Consider the following 23,478-nt stretch of genomic DNA (forward strand, 5'->3'; position numbering starts at 1 on the left):
CTATCCTCATCTTCCTCTATCCCCATCTTCCTCTATCCCCATATTCCATTAATCATTTTATTTTTCACATTCAGTCTTTCACAACCCTCTTTCTGCAGCTCCCCAGTTCATTTGAATCCAGCTGGACAGGGGACGTTCAAGTAAACAGCATAACATATCGCCAATGCAATCAGAGAGCATCCCTCCCTCCCTCCCTCCCTCCCAATGCATTGCAGCTCCTCCCTGCACCTTGCTCAGCAGCGGCCCCTCCCTCTATCTCTCTCCCCTCTCCCACTCTCTGTCTCACTCAGCTCGGTGCAGCATGTATGTTAGAGTGTCTGAGACACCGGAGCCTGTGTTTACATGCAAGCCTATCAGTGGAGGTGGATTTAGAGCATCTGGAGGACCCAGGCATCTCCCATGCTCCTCACCGGGGACTCACCTCCTTTTATCTCGCCTCGGGTATCCCATTTCTCCCTTTGAATCCTCCTTTCAATGGCCTCTTCAATCTCTGCCCTGCTCTCTGAGGCATTTTGGATTTCCTTGGCAACGTGGAGCAGCTTAAATTAGAATTCTGTGCATGACAGTCCTGGTAAGTAGCCTCCTCTGTCTGTTCTGTGGGTTTCCAGCACTGAGCCACAGAGACAGGCTCATCATGGTGCAGTGTTGGGGCAGAATTGGAAGGAAAATATTTGTCTGGACAAATGGTACATTATGAAAGGGGTAAAGGGAGCGCGAGAGAGAGAGGGAGGGATGGGATGTTTGATCATTCTACTGAATAGGATTCAGGACCAGGTTTGTTCTGTCACCTGGATGCTGCCATTTATTTAAATGTGTAAGAGCATACATGTAGGCTACTGTGTGTGTGTGTGTGTGTGTGTGTGTGTGTGTGTGTGTGTGTGTGTGTGTGTGTGTGTGTGTGTGTGTGTGTGTGTGTGTGTGTGTGTGTATGGTGTGTGTGTATGGTGTGTGTGTGTGTGTATGCATATGTGCACCAGTTTGTACCTGTATGTTGTGTGTGTACGGTGTGTCTGTGTACAGTGTCTGTGTGTGTGTACGGTGTGTCTGTGTGTGAGTACGGTGTGTTTGTGTGTGTGTACGGTGAGTCTGTTTGTGTGTACGGTGTGTTTGTGTGTATGGTGTGTCTGTGTGTGTACCGTGTGTCTGTGTGTGAGTACGGTGTTTGAGTACGATGTGTGTGTGTGTGCGTGTGTGTGTACGGTGTGTCTGTGTGTGAGTACGGTGTTTGAGTACGATGTGTGTGTGTGTGCGTGTGTGTGTACCGTGTGTCTGTGTGTGAGTACGGTGTGTGTCTATGCGTGTGTACCGTGTGTCTGTGTATGTGTATGGTGTGTCTGTGTGTGTGTGTGTGTGTACAGTGTGTCTGTGTGAGTGTACGGTGTGTCTAGGTGTGAGTACGGTGTGTCTGTGTGTGTGTACGGTGTGTCTGTGTGTGTGTGTGTGTGTACAATGTGTCTGTGTGTGTGTACAGTGTGTCTGTGTGTGTGTACAGTGTGTCTGTGTGAGTGTACGGTGTGTCTAGGTGTGAGTACGGTGTGTCTGTGTGTGTGTACAGTGTGTCTGTGTGAGTGTACGGTGTGTCTGTGTGTGTGAGTACGGTGTGTCTAGGTGTGAGTACGATGTGTCTGTGTGTGTGTACGGTGTGTCTGTGTGTGTGTGTGTACAGTGTGTCTGTGTGAGTGTACGGTGTGTCTAGGTGTGTGAGTACGGTGTGTCTAGGTGTGAGTACGGTGTGTCTGTGTGTGTGTACAGTGTGTCTGTGTGAGTGTACGGTGTGTCTAGGTGTGAGTACGGTGTGTCTGTGTGTGTGTACGGGTGTGTCTGTGTGAGTACGGTGTATGTCTGTGTGTGTGTGTACGGTGTGTCTGTGTGTGTGTACGGTGTGTCTAGGTGTGAGTACGGTGTGTGTCTGTGTATAACTGTTTCTCTTTGTTTGTTTGCATGAATGTCTCTGTATGTGAGTCTCTCATGTGCTCCTGTGTCCCTGCTGTTTCCAGAAGTATTTTAAAAGGTGTGTCATATTACTAGTGTTGGGGTGTGTGTGTGATGGAGCGTGCATGCTGTGTGTACCTGTCTGAGTGCTCCTCCACCACCATGCTTATTGTAGCTCCAACTAATCTGTCCTTGTTAGCACGCCTCTTTCTAAAGAGCCTAAACACGCCGTCTAGCCTGACACTGATTTGCTTCCGGAGGTCAAACCTCATTCAATCACAATGAATTTGCTGTGTTCCCTCTGGGGTTGAAAGAATGCTGTTTCATTTCACCCACAGGTTCCAGGGAAGGCTTTTTGTCCCATTTGTATGTAGGTCAAACACCCCAGCCTCTCATCCGTTCTCTCTGTGTGTGTGTGTGTGTGTGTGTCGTGTGTGTGTGTGTGTGTGTGTGTGTCTGTGTGTGTGTGTGTCTGTGTGTGTGTATGTGTGTGTGTGTGTGTGTGTGTGTGTGTGTGTGTCTGTGTGTGTCATCCTTTCATCCTTCCAGCCTGCATTATTTGCATCCCTCATAATTCTGCCTGGCTGCAGTGCTCTGGCACACAGTAGAAATCTATAGAGACTCTTCTACCTCCTATAGAAGTACAGTACAGCAGCTGCCTGCAAGCCACAAGCTGCCACCTCTAGCTGGTGAAGTTGAGGCTGTTTTTGCTTAGAGACACACACTACACTGTTGGTTACTGTACACGAGGCTCCCTAAAATAGGCGAGACTGGAAAGAGACTTCTCTTCCACTGGTTTCACCCCACTGCTATTTTGTAACACTGTGAGACCCAAAGATGCAAAAATATGTTTCCTAAATTGCGTTCTAATCTAATCACTACCTAGTTCATCTCCTTCATCACTACCTAGTTCATCTCCTTCATCACTACCTAGTTCATCTGCTTCATCACTACCTAGTTCATCTGCTTCATCACTACCTAGTTCATCTGCTTCATCACTACCTAGTTCATCTGCTTCATCACTACCTAGTTCATATCCTTCATCACTACCTAGTTCATCTGCTTCATCACTACCTAGTTCATCTGCTTCATCACTACCTAGTTCATCTCCTTCATCACTACCTAGTTCATCTCCTTCATCACTACCTAGTTTATCTCCTTCATCACTACCTAGTTCATCTGCTTCATCACTACCTAGTTCATCTCCTTCATCACTACCTAGTTCCTCTGCTTCATCACTACCTAGTTCATCTGCTTCATCACTACCTAGTTCATCTCCTTCATCACTACTTAGTTCATCTCCTTCATCACTACCTAGTTCATCTCCTTCATCACTACCTAGTTCATCTCCTTCATCCCTACCTAGTTCAACTCCTTCATCACTACCTAGTTCATCTCCTTCATCACTACCTAGTTCATCTCCTTCATCACTACCTAGTTCATCTGCTTCATCACTACCTAGTTCATCTGCTTCATCACTACCTAGTTCATCTCCTTCATCACTACCTAGTTCATCTCCTTCATCACTACCTAGTTCATCTCCTTCATCACTACCTAGTTCATCTCCTTCATCACTACCTAGTTCATCTCCTTCGACCCACATGTATCTCTGTAGTATTGTGTCAGTAGAATAAATGTTGGCATCAGCAGCCTCTGAAATGGAAGAAACATGGTCCACTCGTCTGACATCAGACTAGTCCCCTACACAAGGATATGTTGTAGGCCATTACATGAAATCTTTTTTCCTGTCTTCTCTAATATGTAATGATTATGAAGAAAAAAAATACAGAGGGAAGCAAACAATCTGAACCTGAGATAGAGGTCGCTTTGGAAATGTTGAAGAAACCCAACATTGGGCTGAAAGGTTTAAACTGACACACAGGGCTACATTAATATACTGATAGAAAAGGGTTTAAACTGACACACAGGGCTACATTAATATACTGATAGAAAAGGGTTTAAACTGACACACAGGGCTACATTAATATACTGATAGAAAAGGGTTTAAACTGACACACAGGGCTACATTAATATACTGATAGAAAAGGGTTTAAACTGACACACAGGGCTACATTAATATACTGATAGAAAAGGGTTTAAACTGACACACAGGGCTACATTAATATACTGATAGAAAAGGGTTTAAACTGACACACAGGGCTACATTAATATACTGATAGAAAAGGGTTTAAACTGACACACAGGGCTACATTAATATACTGATAGAAAAGGGTTTAAACTGACACACAGGGCTACATTAATATACTGATAGAAAAGGGTTTAAACTGACACACAGGGCTACATTAATATACTGATAGAAAAGGGTTTAAACTGACACACAGGGCTACATTAATATACTGATAGAAAAGGGTTTAAACTGACACACAGGGCTACATTAATATACTGATAGAAAAGGGTTTAAACTGACACACAGGGCTACATTAATATACTGATAGAAAAGGGTTTAAACTGACACACAGGGCTACATTAATATACTGATAGAAACGTTAGAGGGATTGTTTTCCTTCCAATATTCTGAAAATATGTACAACCAAATACTTCAAGAGTAAATTCGATGCCTCCTCTACACATCAAAATAACAGAAATGAATATATCTTTTAAAAAGGTGTGGATTGTGAGGTCAGAATACTGCCGTGACGACCATTCCTTATATGGTAAAGAAGTAAGATAGGAGGTTCTCTCTCCAGATGAAGCCAGAAAGGACAACCAAATATTACTGAAAGTAACTTAGATGTTCTCCATACATAGGAAAAACCCCAGAATACTTGATCCTTTCAAAAAGATACACCACCGTTCAAAAGTTTGGGGTCACATAGAAATGTCCTTGTTTTTGATGGAAAAGCACATATTTTGTCCATTAAAATAACATCAAATTGATCAGAAATACAGTGTAGAAATTGTTAATGTTGTAAATGACTGTTGTAGCTGGAAACGGCTGATTTCTTTATGGAATATCTACATAGGCGTACAGAGGCCCATTATCAGCAACCATCACTCCTGTGTTCCAATGGCACGTCGTGTTAGCTAATCAAAGTTTATCATTTTAAAAGGCTAATTGATCATTAGAAAACCATTTTGCAATTATGTTAGCACAGCTGAAAACTGTTGTTCTGATTAAAGAAACAATAAAACTGGCCTTCTTTAGACTAGTTGAGTATCTGGAGCATCAGCATTTGTGGGTTCGATTACAGGCTCAAAATAGCCAGAAACAAATAATTTTCTTCTGAAACTCGTCAGTCTATTCTTGTTCTGAAAAATGAAGGCTATTCCATGAGAGAAATTGCCAAGAAACTGAAGATCTCGTACAACGCTGTGTACTACTCCCTTCACAGAACAGAGCAAACTGGCCCTAACCAGAATAGAAAGAGGAGTGGGAGGCCCCGGTGCACAACTGAGCAAAAGGACAAGTACATTAGAGTGTCTAGTTTGAGAAACAGATGCCTCACAAGTCCTCAACTGGCAGCTTCATTAAATAGTACCGGCAAAACACCAGTCTCAACGTCAACAGTGAAGAAGCAACTCTGGGATGCTGGCCTTCTAGGCAGAATTCCTCTGTCCAGTGTCTGTGTTCTTTTGCCCATCTTAATATTTAATTTTTATTGGCCAGTCTGAGATATGGCTATTTCTTTGCAATTCTGCCTAGAAGGCCAGCAACCTCAGTGTTGCCTCTTTACTGTTGACGTTGAGACTGGTGTTTTGCAGGGTACTATTTAATGAACAGTAGTGTATGTTTTTGACAGCAAAATGTTTAAAAAAATTGAATTTGTAAAGTTGATCAATTTGTCTATTTCAGAAAAAATATGACTTCATTTCAGATGTACAGTATATATCATTACACAATATGTTCCTTCACATGTAAATACTTTTGCTCCATTTTGATGGGATTTTAGTTGAATTTCAAATTTTTCTACCATTTAAGCCCAATGTTGCAACGTTTCCAGAAAATTCTACAAATTTGATTTTTAAAATATGTATTATTATTTTCATAATCAGAGGCGTATTCCAGGTATTTTTGAAGAGTAATGAAATGCTTTCCGCATTTGGATCTATGTTTGGGTCTCACAGGGTAAAATGGGAAAGAAGCAGAAGGTCTATAGTAGTGTTTGTATTGTTTGTGCTGCAGCTTTAGGTTAATACATACAGTATGTGTCACAACCTACAGAACATCGATGTCACATGAAATGTGGGGCTGTCACATCGTGACTGAGTGAGTGATTAAAACCACGACGGTTACCTGGCAACACGTTACTGTAGGTGGTCTAATGTAACAATCTATAAAACCTTCAGAAATACTCTTCTCCAATTAGTCTTGCCATAATGCAAGCACAGATTCTTTAGCAAGCCCATCTGTTCAAGCACAATATCAACACGTGATTCCTTATAATAAGTACAGCATGTGGATATCAGGCTCATTCATATCAATGATGGTGCAGTAGAAACGTACTGTAGCAATAGAATGTTCATTAAGTACCGCTTAAAGCAGGACAATGTGTGTGAGCGCCACAGCGCCCCTGGTTGTTCCAATACACTCACTGTTCATAGGCTACTACCGTTCGCTGATGTATGATCCTATTGTGGGCCGCTGCAGTCTTCCAACATGTGATTGCTCAACCGTGACATATCAGACAGGAAGTCATCACTCATCACTGTTTTGACTCTGTAAGCAGATGTGTCTCACGCATAATTCTGTTTTATCCTCTCAGACTACACAACAGAGATGCTACAGAGATTGCGGGCAGTGTATAATGATTGTCTATAGCCTAGCTGTTACATTGTTCTCCTGACCTATAGTGGTCATATGAAGGGTCTGTTCTGAATGTACACCTCAGGGCCTTGGTACTTAAACTGAACCCAATAACCATTGGCTCTTTCTCCCATTTAACCTTTTTAATTGATTGTCTTGTCTGTACAGTTGGGTAGCATGTAAGCACTGGGAACGCCAATCTATATGCAGTTCCAAAATTGATAATTGCACTTTGATTGATTTGATTCAAATGGGAATGTTTTAACTATCTAGCAGAGGATGCCTCCATAGCGCCCTATTTGGTTTTTAATAGGATGGAAAACCAAATAGTGGTTAAGGTTGAGGACAATGCAGACGATGGCTGTACACAGTCTCTCTGGTGGTCCGACTGGTCATTACAGTAATAAGGCGGTTCACTATCCCCCTTTTGTTACACACAAGACGGAATAGAACGTAAGTCATCAACAAGCCATTACTAGTTCAACTCTTGACACGCAAAAACAGATCTATAGATTAACATGTACACTGTAGGCCAACTTCCTGTTCAACAGTCCATCCACACCGCCCATCTCTTACATTGTGTGACCCTGTTGTGAGCAGTAGCTTTTCATGTAAATCTGTGCCAAGGATATTTAGTCTGCCTGTCCTGTACACTAGACCTCCGTGAGATATGGGGGGAAGTTAGAGGGTGAATGAAGCTACAGAATGCTGTAATAGTGATGTTGAAAGATGGGCGGATTATAATCTCAACAGGGAGAGAGTTAAGGATGCTTCTGAAACCACGGCATTGCAGTAAACAGATGTAGGATCTTAATTTGATGACACTTTTATTGCTGAAAATGTTCCTGCAAAGCAGGAAATAAAAATAGTTGTGTATTCAAGGTTTAAAAGCCTCTGAAGTTTGTAATTTCCACTATAAATTTCAGACTTGATTTTCCCTAACGAAAAATGTATCAACCCCTACAAAAATATCCATGAAATATAATCCACATAATAATTCACACTTCCTGTTGCTGCAGGATTATTTTCCTGCTGTAGCAAATTTGCTGAAATTAAGATCCTAAATATGTAATGGTTCCTTCCTGTCAGGGACCGTTAAGATGGTCGGACCACGTGTAGACCGCGTGCAGGCGGGAGAGACGGGTGAGACAGACAGACAGACAGACAGACAGACAGACAGACAGACAGACAGACAGACAGACAGACAGACAGACAGACAGACAGACAGACAGACAGACAGACAGACAGACAGACAGACAGACAGACAGACAGACACAGGCAGATCAGTCACGGGGTAGCCTACTCAATCTTGCTCTCTACAAATGTATTCACAAGGTCACAGTGGCGCTTCGCTGCAGCATCCTCTCCCATTTAAATGTAATCATAACAGCTTTATGTAAAATATGATCCAGGCATGGTGGAGGATGGGGTTTGATTCTCCCTCTGACTCCTGCACTCCACCGGCTCTATAATGCACTGATCTTTGCATATTCTAAAGCAAAGTGTGGGCTACCGATTAAACACTCCTCCTGCCCATTTGTTGTAATTGTCACTGTGAATATTTATTTATAAGTATTGGCTAGAGTGAGCTATATCAGCTAAATTAATATGAGAACGAAGATAGCTGGTGGTAATTATTATACAGATGATTTGGGATGAAAAAATCTCCCAGAATCGCCCATTGTGCTGTCCATAAAGGGCCTTAAGAAGCTTGGCCGGTGGAAAATTGCCTTCAGGATTGCATTGAGCCACAGTTTTCAATTCTACTGGAAACTTGGATCCCTGTTGATACAGAGGGGAAAAGGTTTGTGTAATTACCAGCTTAGGCTGCTGCTATAGCGAGGAATTTCCAAGAGGAATGGTGTTAATGAGGAAAGAAGCATCCCTTTACAGAATTATTATTAGACATTCAGTCAGAGCAGAGAGAGACAGATCTGTGTGGAAATATTACCAATTAGACTCGGCGCAGGCTTTGCACCGCAAGTCATTTCATACAGAACAAAGCACCCAAATGAAGTAAAACCAACTGAACAGCGACCATTACAATGTGTTCAGCACTTGTACAGGGATGTGTCATGCAGCACCATTTTCTGCATATTACATAAGGAGCTGATGTTCTTACAGATCCAATATTCTATTTGGGTTTTTCACATTTCAGGTATTCTTCATCTGGTGTGTTCCAGTTCCTTAAACACAACAGCTACGGGTATTAGAACATAGTGTAGCTAATTACATAAGACATCTTATTTACTAGTCCCTATGTACTGTACATTGGAGCAGGTCAATTGGTGGCAGTGTTGGGATCTCCTTGTAGGGCCAAGTCCAATGGATAAGCATGACAGAGGCATAGATTAACAGCAGTGTTGGCTGGTGACTTGAAAAATGGAGGAGGATGGGAGACCCACGGTATAGGAGCGGAACGCACGGAAACGACAGTGTGTTTCAAAAATCGTCAAAGACTAATTATTTTAACCTATGTGATTATGTGTTTTCATCTTTGCTAAGTAAATACCGGAGGAAAGTGGAAAGCCTACTTGAGCGCACGCAAAGAAATGCGACGCCTCAACATCTCTCTTTAATCAACATTTTTTGGATGATGCGATGGAAGCTATCTAATCATTTGGAATTGTTTTCGACATCCTAGAAAAGACAGTTGAATGTTCAATATGTTCAGCAAGTAAAGCATTGTAACGTGCAATTACCTCTGCAAGCTCCATGTAGTTGCCCTTGTTGGCAGAACTTTCCCTCTCACCGTGTCCTCTATCGATGCAGCTTTTCCCAGAAGCTTGAATCTGATGTGGGCATTTATATGCTCCCTTCTTTTGTTTTGCCGTTCAGCTGAACGATCGATGTTCTTCAGGTCACTGTACCCACTTTTCGACCAAGGCTCAGACTTTCCAAAAACCAGGCTAGCAATACAGGCGGCTTGATGACAGGTTCCCTGTTAACCAGCTATACTTTTGAAACCAGTTGGTTTTGAACAGAGGTCAGAGGTCGACCCTTGATTTTAATTTGCACCTTTTCTGTGTACCCCAGAGAATGAAAGGGGTTCTTCAACAAAAAGTCCACAACATTTTCATCAGTGTTGGCCATTCTAACATTCTGGCGGAGAAATCTTTTTTAAATAAATTGCACTAACTGGACACAAAATGTGTGTTTTAAAACCAAGAAAATAATGTATAATATACCTCCTCCGTCTCCTGTAATTTGAAAAAACTAATTTGAATTGAATAATATCCCAAAAATGCTCAACTATCACTTTTCATCTCTATCCAAAAATGTCACAAAGCTTCTCAACACATTGAACCCCCATAATGCTCTGTGGCACAATCCCAATACAACACAAGGTTAATTCAATGACTATAATTCTGTGATTGGATGGACACAATGTCAATTTATGCTGCAAAAGCTTTGATTGGTTGCAGGACGTACTCCGGAAGTGGTCATAATTACCATGTATGTCTAAAGGGGTGAGGCCTATGAGCCTCCTAGGTTTTGTATTGAAGTCAATGTACCCAGAGGAGGACGGAAGCTAGCTGTCCTCCGGCTACACCATGGTGCTACCCTACAGAGTGCTGTTGAAGTTACTGTAGACCTTCATTGCAAAACAATGTCATCTGAGTATATTTTGACATGGCCTGTGGATTAACCAGACACACCATTTCTCTTATTAGTAGTAATAATTTGCCCTTGACCTTGAAACATATTATCATAATGGGGAACCCTTAACTTGAAGAGCATATCAAGATATTATTTCTGAATCAAGAAAAGGTATAACACAAGCTCTCTGGTAGAAGCTCAGCTCTTCGAATCCCCCCTGCCTAGTTTTGCAATCTTCACTTCAGTGTGCAAGGGCTTATTCTGTGGGATTCAAGGCTGCAGATAGAAACGATTTGCAAAGCTGGTAAAATCCCCTATTCTACAAGACAGAGAACAATGGCTCTTCTATTAACACTCCATTTCTGTCTGGATGTGCTGTGACATTGTGCCCTAACAAATCAGCCCATAGGGTGAATCCCAATGTGGTCGTCGTATAAAACGTCTTCTCCTTTCCTGCACCAGCACTGACTGGAAAAAGTGAAAGCAATCATGCTATGGAGGCATTCAATACTTAGCTTTCACCTTCCACATGTTGTCAGATCAGCCAAGAAAAGGAGATGAGGAAGCCTCTTTAGACTATTGGGACCAACTGCTGTCTGGTTGCCATGGTAGCGGACAGTCTTTCCAAGTGTTCTGTGTCTGAGATCCAGAAACCAATTGTAGTTCTTGCTCTGGCAGTTCCTCCCATGGTACACATACATTAGAGAAAAAGGCAGGCCCCTAAAATAGTCCCAATCCAATATCATAGACAAGCAACCAGGACGTTGAAACCGTTGGAGCAAACATGAATTTGAACTGAGATCCCCTTTCAGTCCAGTAGCAGCTAGGGAGGCTTTCACCTAACCAAACCTACATATTACAACAATAAATCACCCCAACTACCCAAGTACACTGACTCGGTACCGGTACTACTTGTATATAGCCTGTGACAAATAACATTTTATTTGATTTGTGTTGGGGTTGGAGCCCTGTATTCCAAGCTGTCAATTTTATCCCCTTGTTTTGTATGTTCTCTAGAGTAGATTTGTCTGCTCGGATCTCCCACAATTCCCAGCAGCAATCTTCCCTCCACTTGGATCACTCCCCTTCAATCAGCTGTCACTCAAATCTCATTAGCATATCCATCACTGTTTTATAGGGGGAAAAGGCCCATTGGAACAGGCTCCTGTTGGAGGTCTAGGTGGAGTCGTCATGATGGCTGATACCTAGTCTTTTGTCTTTTCCCCCCTTTTTGGGAGGCGCTAGTAAAAGGGGCATGGTCTAACACAGGTTAAATAAGTGTATTGAATACCTATTCAATCCCTTCATCTGTTTGTGGTAATGAGGGAAAAGAGCACAGAAAAGGAAGCCATGCATTGAGATGCAACCCCATGTCTGAAAAGCTCCCCTGAAAGAGCATTGAGATGCACCCCATGTCCCTGAAGGAGGGGAGCACAGATGTGCTGCAGGCGAGAGTCTGTTGAATTAGATAAGAGAAGACAGACGAGACAGTTCTAAGTCATCAATGAGCTCTAATTTACTTCATTTCTCATGTAAAATCAACCTGCTACACATGCAAAGTGTACTTTTATGAAGTACTTAATAATACCCAGCTTTTCATTTTACGCAATCTACAGTATGTAGCCTACACTTTAGACAATAGTTTGAAAATGTTGAATTGCTTTGAAATTATCTTTGTTTGATGGTTTGTGAAATTTGAGAATATTTATTGATTTTGGCACAATCTGTCTGAGAAGTGTCTCTTTACAGTATGTCAACATCAAGGTGTCCAGAGTTTTTGCTGTAAGTCAACTTTTAACAGATTCTCAGCTGTCAAAAACTCTTTGATCTAAATCTTAGAGTAGTCAAACGGAACATCAAAGGAGGGTTGTTTTAGACTAAAAATAAAGCTCAAAGCATAAAAAAGAAGTTGTTTCCATTTCCATTTCAAATTGAACGTATTGGGATGCCAACTGCTTTACTCTCATTAGCTTCATGGTATTACAGTACAGTATCGTTGAGATGTGAGGCTAACTCATTAGCTTCATGGTATTACAGTATCGTTGAGATGTGAGGCTAACTCATTAGCTTCATGGTATTACAGTATCATTGAGATGTGAGGCTAACACATTAGCTTCATGGTATTACAGTATCATTGAGATGTGAGGCTAACTCATTAGCTTCATGGTATTACAGTACAGTATCATTGAGATGTGAGGCTAACTCATTAGCTTCATGGTATTACAGTACAGTATCATTGAGATGTGAGGTTAACTCATTAACTTCATGGTATTACAGTACAGTATCGTTGAGATGTGAGGCTAACTCATTAGCTTAATGGTATTACAGTATCGTTGAGATGTGAGGCTAACTCATTAGCTTCATGGTATTACAGTACAGTATCATTGAGATGTGAGGCTAACTCATTAGCTTCATGGTATTACAGTACAGTATCATTGATATGTGAGGCTAACTCATTAGCTTCATGGTATTACAGTATCATTGAGATGTGAGGCTAACTCATTAGCTTCATGGTATTACGGTACAGTATCATTGAGATGTGAGGCTAACTCATTAGCTTCATGGTATTACAGTACAGTATCATTGATATGTGAGGCTAACTCATTAGCTTCATGGTATTACAGTATCATTGAGATGTGAGGCTAACTCATTAGCTTCATGGTATTAGAGTACAGTATCATTGATATGTGAGGCTAACTCATTAGCTTCATGGTATTACAGTATCATTGAGATGTGAGGCTTACCCAACCTGACTTATTGGTTACACTTCATGTGACAGTACCTTTGACAGATCTTTTGATTTATTTAGATGGGATTCATTGAAACAAGTGTCTCTAAATATTATTTGGTCCAATAATTTGAGTAATTTGGTAAAGGAATTTTGAAGCAGGAAAGTACCAATTAGAAGTATCAACCTCTTTTAATTCCCTGGTTTTCACTGATAGGCATACTGAGTCATCTACAGTGTTGATGCCCAGCATAGCAGAATTGCTGCCTGTAAAATCAATATTTTTCTTGCCTTGAAGGTCAGTCACTATGTTACCAATTTGTGTGGAAGGGGAAGAGAAATAACAACATCCAACATGTTGTTTGCGTTTTGTGTTCCCATGTCTCTATACAAAGTCATAGAAAATCCTTCATACTTCATGTGTTGTGAATGATTGAAAACATGTAGTGAATGATTGACAACTATCCTTATTTGCACAGCTGACACAATAGGCCAAGTTGTCTCATCGATAGTATGTTGTGTAAGGTTGTTTGCTATAGTTAGTTTTGAATAGTTAGCCTTGAATATTTAGCTTTGAAAAGTTAGCCTTGAATATTAAGCCTTGAATAGCTGGCCTTGAATAGTTAGCATTGAATAGTAAGCCTTGAATAGTTAGCATTGAATTGGTCATCCCCAAAGCCAATACCCCCTTTGGCTGCCTTTCCTTCCGGTTCTCTGCTGCCAATGACTGGAACGAATTGCAAAAATCGCTGAAGTTGGAGACTTATATCTCCCTCACTAACTTTAAGCATCAGCTATCTGAACAGCTTACCGATCACTGCACAGCCCATCTGTAAATAGCCCATCCATCTACCTACCTCATCCCCATATTGTTTTTATTTACTTTTTTGCTCTTTTGCACACCAGTATTTCTACTTGCACATCATCATCTGCACATCTATCACTCCAGTGTTAATTTGCTAAGTTGTAATTACTTCGCTACTTTGGCCTATTTATTGCCTTACCTCCTCACGCCATTTGCACACACTGTATATAGACTTTTTCTATTGTGTTATTGACTGTACATTTGCTTATTCCATGTGTAACTCTGTGTTGTTGTTTATGTCGCACTGCTTTGCTTTATCTTGGCCAGGTCGCAGTTGTAAATGAGAACTTGGTCTCAACTGGCCTACCTGGTTAAATAAAGGTGAAATAAAAAAATTGTTAGCCTTGAATATTAAGCCTTGAATAGTTAGCATTGAATAGTTAGCCTTGAATAGTAAACATGGAATAGTTATCCTTGAATAGTTAGCATTGAATAGTTACCCTTGAATAGTAAACATGGAGAAGTTATCCTTGAATAGTTAGCATTGAATAGTTACACTTGAATATTAAGCCTTGAATAGTTAGCATTGAATAGTTAGCCTTGAATAGTTAGCCTTGAATAGTTAGCATTGAATAGTTAGCCTTGAATAGTTAGCCTTGAATAGTTAGCCTTGAATAGTAAACATGGAGAAGTTATCCTTGAATAGTTAGCATTGAATAGTTACACTTGAATATTAAGCCTTGAATAGTTAGCATTGAATAGTTAACCTTGAATATTAAGCCTTGAATAGTTAACATGGAATAGTTAGCCTTGAATAGTTATCCTTGAATAGTTAGCATTGAATAGTTACCCTTGAATATTAAGCCTTGAATAGTTAGCGCTGAATAGTTATCCTTGAATATTAAGCCTTGAATAGTTGGCATTGAATATCAAGCCTTGAATAGTTAGCCTTGAATATTAAGCCTTGAATAGTTAGCATTGAATAGTTAGCATTGAATAGTTAGCATTGAATAGTTAGCCTAGAAAAATTAGGCTCATAGGTTATAGAATAGTATTTGGATTTATTATGGATCCCCATTAGCTGCTGCCAAGACAGCAGCTACTCTTCCTGGGGTCCAGCAAAATTAAGGCAGTTATACAATTTAAAAAACATTCCAATACATCCACAACACATTAAGTGTGTGCCCTCAGGCCACTACTCTACTACCACGTATCTACAATACAAAATTGTGTTATCGTGAGTGTGTGTGTGCATGTGTCTGTGCCTGTGTTTCTTCACAGTCCCCGCTGTTCCATAAGGTGTATTTTTATCTGTTGTTTTTTATACAAATTTACCGCTTGCATGAGTTACTTGATGTGGAATAGTGTTCCATGTGGTCATGGTTCTATGTGGTTCTGTATAGACAGGGAATGTATAGACATTCACAGTGTAAGTGGACCACTCCCTGTGATTACCAGCTTCCTTGCTCAGCTGCATCTTACAGAAGGGGGGGGGGGGATGTGTCAGAATGTGATGAGAACGAGAGGTCCAGAGAGGAAAGGGCTAGCAGTCCTACAACTGCAGGAGAGAGGAGGAAGAGGAAGGTCCACTGTGCTTCCTCCCAAGGTCATTATTAAGAGGACATGGAGAGAGGGATGGAGACAGGGAGAGAGGGTTGGAGAGACAGGGAGAGAGGGAGGTGGAGACAGGGAGAGAGGGATGGAGAGACAGGGAGAGAGGGATGGAGAGACAGGGAGAGAGGGAGGTGGAGACAGGGAGAGAGGGATGGAGAGACAGGGAGAGAGGGTTGGAGAGACAGGGAGAGAGGGATGGAGAGACAGGGAGAGAGGGATGGAGAGACAGGGAGAGAGAAATCGCTCTTGCTGCGGGTGATTCCCTGATCCACCTCTACGCAGACGACACCATTCTGTATACATCTGGCCCTTCTTTGGACACTGTGTTAACTAACCTCCAAACGAGCTTCAATGCCATACAACACTCATTCCGTGGCCTCCAACTGCTCTTAAATGCTAGCAAAACAAAATGCATGCTTTTCAACCGTTCGCTGCCCGCACCCGCCCGCCCGACAAGCATCACTACTCTGGACCGTTCTGACCTAGAATATGTGGACAACTACAAATATCTAGGTGTCTGGCTAGACTGTAAACTCTCCTTCCAGACTCATATCAAACATCTCCAATCCAAAATCAAATCTAGATTCAGCTTTCTATTTCGCAACAAAGCCTCCTTCAATCACGCCGCCAAACTTACCCTAGTAAAACTGACTATCCTACCGATCCTCGACTTCGGCGATGTCATCTACAAAATAGCTTCCAATACTTTTCTCAGCAAATTGGATGCAGTCTATCACAGTGCCATCCGTTTTGTTACCAAAGCGCCTTATACCACCCACCACTGCAACCTGTATGCTCTAGTCGGCTGGCCCATGCTAGATATTCGTCGCCAGACCCACTGGCTCCAGGTCATCTATAAGTCTATGCTAGGTAAAGCTCCGCCTTATCTCAGCTCACTGGTCACGATAACACCACCCACCTGTAGCACGCGCTCCAGCAGGTATATCTCTCTGGTCATCCCCAAAGCCAACACCTCCTTTGGCCGCTTTTCCTTCCATTTCTCTGCTGCCAGTGACTGGAACGAATTGCAAAAATCACTGAAGCTGGAGACTTACATTTCCCTCACTAACTTTAAACATCAGCTATCTGAGCAGCTTAACGATCGCTGCAGCTGTACATAGTCCATCTGTAAATAGCCCACTCAATCTACCTACCTCATCCCCATATTGTTTTTATTTACTTTGCTGCTCTTTTGCACACCAGTATCACTACTTACACACCATCATCTGCTTATCTATCACTCCAGTGTTAATCTGCTAAATTGTAATTACTTCGCAACTATGGCCTATTTATTGCCATACCTCCTCATGCCATTTGCACACACTGTATATAGACTTTCTTTTTTTTCTATTGTGTTATTGACTGTACGCTTGTTTATTCCATCATGTAACTCTGTGTTGTTTGTGTCGCACTGCTTTGCTTTATCTTGGCCAGGTCGCAGTTGTAAATGAGAACTTGTTCTCAACTGGCCTACCTGGTTAAATAAAGGTGAAATAAAATAAAATAAGAGAGGGATGGAGAAACAGGGAGAGAGGAAGGTGGAGACAGGGAGAGAGGGATGGGGAAACAGGGAGAGAGGGATGGAGAAACAAGGAGAGAGGAAGGTGGAGACAGGGAGAGAGGGATGGGGAAACAGGGAGAGAGGGATGGAGAAACAAGGAGAGAGGAAGGTGGAGACAGGGAGAGAGGGATGGGGAAACAGGGAGAGAGGGATGGAGCAACAAGGAGAGAGGAAGGTGGAGACAGGGAGAGAGGGATGGGGAAACAGGGAGAGAGGGATGGAGAAACAGGGAGAGAGGGAGGTGGAGACAGGGAGAGAGGGATGGGGAAACAGGGAGAGAGGGATGGAGAAACAAGGCGAGAGGAAGGTGGAGACAGGGAGAGAGGGATGGGGAAACAGGGAGAGAGGGATGGAGAAACAAGGAGAGAGGAAGGTGGAGACAGGGAGAGAGGGATGGGGAAACAGGGAGAGAGGGATGGAGCAACAAGGAGAGAGGAAGGTGGAGACAGGGAGAGAGGGATGGGGAAACAGGGAGAGAGGGATGGAGAAACAAGGAGAGAGGAAGGTGGAGACAGGGAGAGAGGGATGGGGAAACAGGGAGAGAGGGATGGAGCAACAAGGAGAGAGGAAGGTGGAGACAGGGAGAGAGGGATGGGGAAACAGGGAGAGAGGGATGGAGAAAAAAGGAGAGAGGAAGGTGGAGACAGGGAGAGAGGGATGGAGAGACAGGGAGAGAAAAAGGTGGAGACAGGGAGAGAGGAAGGTGGAGACAGGGACAGAGGAAGGTGGAGACAGTGAGAGAGGGATGGAGAAACATGGAGAGGAAGGTGGAGACAGGGAGAGAGGAATGGAGAAACAGGGAGAGAGGGAGGTGGAGACAGGGAGAGAGGGATGGAGAAACAGAGAGAGAGGGAGGTGGAGACAGGGAGAGAGGGATGGAGAAACAGGGAGAGAGGGAGGTGGAGACAGGGAGAGAGTGATGGAGAGACAGTGAGAGAGGGATGGAGAGACAGTGAGAGAGGGATGGAGAAACAGGGAGAGAGGGAGGTGGAGACAGGGAGAGAGTGATGGAGAGACAGTGAGAGAGGGATGGAGAGACAGTGAGAGAGGGATGGAGAGACAGGGAGAGAGGGATGGAGAAACAGGGAGAGAGGGAGGTGGAGACAGGGGGAGAGGGATGGAGAGACAGGGAGAGAGGGATGGAGAGACAGGGAGAGAGGGATGGAGAGACAGGGAGAGAGGGAGGTGGAGACAGGGGGAGAGGGATGGAGAGACAGGGAGAGAGGGATGGAGAAACAGGGAGAGAGGGAGGTGGAGAAACAGGGAGAGAGGGATGGAAAGACAGGGAGATAGGAAGGTAGAGACAGGGAGAGATGGGATGGAGAGACAGGGAGAGAGGGATGGAGAAACAGGGAGAGAGGGAGGTGTAAACAGGGAGAGAGGGATGGAGAGACAGGGAGAGAGGAAGGTGGAGATATGGAGAGAGGGATGGAGAGACAGGGAGAGAGGGAGGTGGAGACAGGGAGAGAGGGATGGAGAGACAGGGAGAGAGGGATGGAGAAACAGGGAGAGAGGGATGGAGAAACAGGGAGAGAGGGAGGTGGAGACAGGGAGAGAGGGATGGAGAGACAGGGAGAGAGGGAGGTGGAGACAGGGAGAGAGGGAGGTGGAGACAGGGAGAGAGGGATGGAGAGACAGGGAGAGAGGGATGGAGAAACAGGGAGAGAGGGATGGAGAAACAGGGAGAGAGGGAGGTGGAGACAGGGAGAGAGGGATGGAGAGACAGGGAGAGAGGGAGGTGGAGACAGGGAGAGAGGGATGGAGAGAAAGGGAGAGAGGGATGGAGAAACAGGGAGAGAGGGAGGTGGAGACAGGGAGAGAGGGATGGAGAGACAGGGAGAGAGGGAGGGAGAGACAGGGAGAGAGGGATGGAGAGACAGGGAGAGAGAGATGGAGAAACAGGGAGAGAGGGAGGTGGAGACAGGGAGAGAGGGATGGAGAGACAGGGAGAGAGGGATGGAGAAACAGGGAGAGAGGGAGGTGGAGACAGGGAGAGAGGGAGGTGGAGACAGGGAGAGGATGGAGAAACAGGGAGAGAGGGAGGTGGAGACAGGGAGAGAGGGATGGAGAAACAGGTTCTATGTGGTTCTGTATAGACAGGGAATGTATAGACATTCACAGTGTAAGTGGACCACTCCCTGTGATTACCAGCTTCCTTGCTCAGCTGCATCTTACAGGAGAGAGGGGGGGTAGAGAGAGTAGTTGGGGAGAGAAAAATGTGTCAGAATGTGATGAGAACGAGAGGTCCAGAGAGGAAAGGGCTAGCAGTCCTCCAACTGCAGGAGAGAGGAGGAAGAGGAAGGTCCACTGTGCTTCCTCCCAAGGTCATTACTAAGAGGACATGGAGAGAGGGATGGAGAGACAGGGAGAGAGGGTTGGAGAGACAGGGAGAGAGGGATGGAGAAACAGGGAGAGAGGGTTGGAGAGACAGGGAGAGAGGGAGGTGGAGACAGGGAGAGAGGGAGGTGGAGACAGGGAGAGAGGGATGGAGAGACAGGGAGAGAGGGATGGAGAGACAGTGAGAGAGGGAGGTGAAGACAGGGAGAGAGGGATGGAGAGACAGGGAGAGAGGGATGGAGAAACAGGGAGAGAGGGATGGAGAAACAGGGAGAGAGGAAGGTGGAGACAGGGAGAGAGGGAGGTGGAGACAGGGAGAGAGGAAGGTAGAGACAGGGAGAGAGGAAGGTGGAGACAGGGAGAGAGGGAGGTGGAGACAGGGAGAGAGGCATGGACAGACAGGGAGAGAGGAAGGTGGAGACAGGGAGAGAGGAAGGTGGAGACAGGGAGGTGGAGACAGGGAGGTGGAGACAGGGAGAGAGGGATGGAGAGACAGGGAGAGAGAGATGGAGAGACAGGAAGAGAGAGATGGAGAAACAGGGAGAGAGGAAGGTGGAGACAAAGAGAGAGAGGGAGGTGGAGACAGGGAGAGAGGGATGGAGAGACAGGGAGAGAGGGATGGAGAAACAGGGAGAGAGGGAGGTGGAGACAGGGAGAGAGGGATGGAGAGACAGGGAGAGAGGAAGGTGGAGACAGGGAGAGAGGAAGGTGGAGACAGGGAGAGAGGGAGGTGGAGACAGGGAGAGAGGGATGGAGAGACAGGGAGAAAGAGATGGAGAGACAGGAAGAGAGAGATGGAGAGACAGGGAAAGAGGGATGGAGACAGGAAAAGAGGGATGGAGAGACAGGGAAAGAGGCAGGGAGGGATGGAGAGACAGGGAAAGAGGGATGGAGAGACGGAGAGAGGCAGGGAGGGATGGAGAGACAGGGAAAGAGAGATAGAGAGACAGGGAAAGAGGGATGGAGAGACAGGGAGAGAGGCAGGGAGGGATGGAGAGACAGGGAGAGAGGCAGGGAGAGAGAGAGATGGAAAGAGGGAGAGAGGGAGGTGGAGACAGGGAGAGAGGGATGGAGAGAGAGATAGAGATGGAAACATAGAGAGAGGGAGGTGGAGACAGGGAGAGAGGCAGGGAGAGAGAGATGGAGATGGAAACAGGAGAGTGGAGACAGGGAGAGAGGCAGGGGGAGAGAGAGACATGGAAACAGAGAGAGAGGGAGGTGGAGACAGGGAGAGAGGCAGGGAGAGAGAGATGGAGATGGAAACAGTGGGAGAGGGAGGTGGTGACAGGGAGAGAGGCAGGGAGAGAGAGATGGAGATGGAAACAGAGAGAGAGGGAGGTGGAGACAGGGAGAGAGGCAGGGAGAGAGAGATGGAGATGGAAACAGAAAGAGAGGGAGGTGGAGACAGGGAGAGAGGCAGGGAGAGAGAGATGGAGGTGGAAACAGAGAGAGAGGGAGGTGGAGACAGGGAGAGAGGCAGGGAGGGATGGAGATGGAAACAGTGAGAGAGGGAGGTGGTGACAGAGAGAGAGGCAGGGAGAGAGAGATGGAGATGGAAACAGAGAGAGAGGGAGGTGGAGACAGGGAGAGAGGCAGGGAGAGAGAGATGGAGATGGAAACAGAGAGAGAGGGAGGTAGAGACAGGGAGAGAGGCAGGGAGAGAGAGATGGAGATGGAAACAGAGAGAGAGGGAGGTGGTGACAGGGTGAGAGGGAGGGAGAGAGAGATGGAGATGGAAACAGGGAGGTGGAGACAGGGAGAGAGGCAGGGAGAGAGAGATGGAGATGGAAACAGGGAGGTGGAGACAGGGAGAGAGGCAGGGAGAGAGAGATGGAGATGGAAACAGGGAGAGAGGGAGGTGGTGACAGGGAGAGAGACAGGGAGAGAGAGATGGAAACTGAGAGAGAGGGAGGTGGAGACAGGGAGAGAGGCAGGGAGAGAGAGATGGAGATGGAAACAGGGAGGTGGAGACACGGAGAGAGGCAGGGAGAGAGAGATGGAGATGGAAACAGGGAGGTGGAGACAGGGAGAGAGGCAGGGAGAGAGAGATGGAGATGGAAACAGTGAGAGAGGGAGGTGGTGACAGGGAGAGAGACAGGGAGAGAGAGATGGAGATGGAAACAGAGAGAGAGAGAGGTGGAGACAGGGAGAGAGGGGTTGAATTTCCTGTTTTTATGAGTTGAATTTCCTCCAAAGTGGAAAGAAATGAGATCATGCACGAAACTCCAATACAAACATACAAAGTGATTTGAGACAGAAAGAAACATTGGTAATGGGTTCTCTTGTCATTTTAAGGGTTATTTCAATTACATTGTTTGGTTTATTTCTGACCCACATAAAATAACAAATAAAAATACAAACTTTTGCAAGTGAATCCCGGATTACATAATACAGTACAATATCCATGTAACCATTCTCTCACTGTAACATATTTTCATAGGAAGACAAAACATCAATAAGGCTGCATGACTTTAGGTTAGGATACAACTAAAGCACCAAAGCACAGCAATGCCTCTCATCTACACGTCCATGTTATTGTCTGGACATGCAGTGGGCGATACAGGCTGCGTTTACACAGGCAGCCCAATTCTGATTTTATGCCCAGTTATGAGTTGGTCAAAAGAGCAATTCTTAGCAAAAGATCAGAATTGTTGTGCCTGTGTAAATGCAGCCTTAGTCATGTGTTGGCGAGTTGTTATTTCAGACCCCTTTGACTCATTGTGTTTGGCATTTCATCACAGTTCGAAATGACGTCACAACATTTACATTCAAGTGCTTTTATCAGTTGAAATATCAAAATGTCTCCTTCATCCTTTTTATTTTCCTCGGCTGGTAGACTGATGTCCTGTCTGGGCTAGATAAAGGCCAGCCATTTCCCCTATCAGATATCTAATAGATGTTTTATTGTGTGGTATATTCCAACCCTCAATTAGCATCAGTGTGATTTCACAGTCATTAACCCAATACATTCATGAACCCAAGGTTCAATTCTCATCTTTATTGTGTGGCATATTCCAACCTTCAATTAGGTTGGGTGTTGGTCTGTGAATGCTTTTAAACCAACCTGATCTATCCATTCACAAGCCACACAATAATACTGTATGGTGAAAGGCTGAAACATGTTCTTGCAGTTTGAAACAAAGTAGACTTTGGTGTATTACAGGGGTTGTGTATACTGTCACTATACAACCCCTTGAAAAATGTGGATTTAGATTGGAGGAGAAATGTAGAAGACAGTTAGACCTACTGGGTCGCTGGTCCTGCTAAAATAACAGTCCTAGCTGTTTTAATGGCAGTACTTTCTCTCCGTCTGGCATTTGTAAGGTGTAATTTGTGTTAGCACACTGCTACCAGCGGAATCACTCTCATCCTACTGTCAAGTCTGTTTTGTTAATCGCACAACTATGTGACACAAGTTGCGCAACGAGAGATACTATCGAGCACCTCCGCCGAACAATTGAAGCACTCTTGAAAAACCTTTATGTGTTGCAGGGAATGAGCCCCCTCACTTCTCATCTGTGTGAGTTCAAGCTGTTTATATGCTGATTCAGCACCACCACTTATCAGCAGCGACGACATGCTGGTTCTCTGGCAGGAGGCTGTATCCACTTGATACTTCCATTCATACCCTAACACACCTGGACAGCTTTGTACAACTCTCTACTTTACACTCATGGTTTTGCTCCTCTCGCTGTGGGAAACCCTGTCGAGGTAGAGCTGTGGTACTGATCTAGTGCGTAGTACTACCGGCATATTATACTTTCATTATACTGTAATAGAGTGTTTCTCAGAAATACCTGAAAAACAGATGTCTGTAGATCAAAGTGAAATACTTCCTAGAGTAGTTATCTTTTGGAGAATGTATCGGAGACAACAGAAATGTTCAATATGAATGGTTAGCTTACTACTTTATATACCCCATAAACCATGAAATCTTACTGTACTGCCCAGTGGTTAAATATGATGTCGACCGCAGCCACTCTTGGAAGCCAAATGCAACATGTGCCATAGAACTAGAATCCATAGAACAAGTCTCCCTATTCAAGTCAATGATGGCATAATGGGTAGATTCTATTTCTATGGTAAGTGCCACATAGTTTTGGTTACTGCGGTTACCGTGGTCCTAAAATGGAACC

At 44.4% G+C, this 23,478-nt stretch overlaps 1 protein-coding gene across 1 annotated transcript in view; it reads left to right on the forward strand.

The window, feature by feature from the left end:
• The first annotated feature begins 291 nt into the window (after positions 1 to 291).
• Positions 292 to 23,478, forward strand: part of LOC115203632 (leucine-rich repeat and immunoglobulin-like domain-containing nogo receptor-interacting protein 1-B) — a 28,652-nt gene continuing 5,465 nt past the window's right edge. Inside the window, exon 1 of the mRNA XM_029768507.1 lies at positions 292 to 571. Coding sequence (XP_029624367.1) covers positions 560 to 571 — 12 coding nt within the window. The 5' untranslated portion in view covers positions 292 to 559. The remainder of the gene's footprint in view (positions 572 to 23,478) is intronic.

The sequence above is a fragment of the Salmo trutta genome, chromosome 12 (genome assembly GCF_901001165.1).
Source record: "Salmo trutta chromosome 12, fSalTru1.1, whole genome shotgun sequence".
Classification (NCBI taxonomy): domain Eukaryota; kingdom Metazoa; phylum Chordata; class Actinopteri; order Salmoniformes; family Salmonidae; genus Salmo; species Salmo trutta.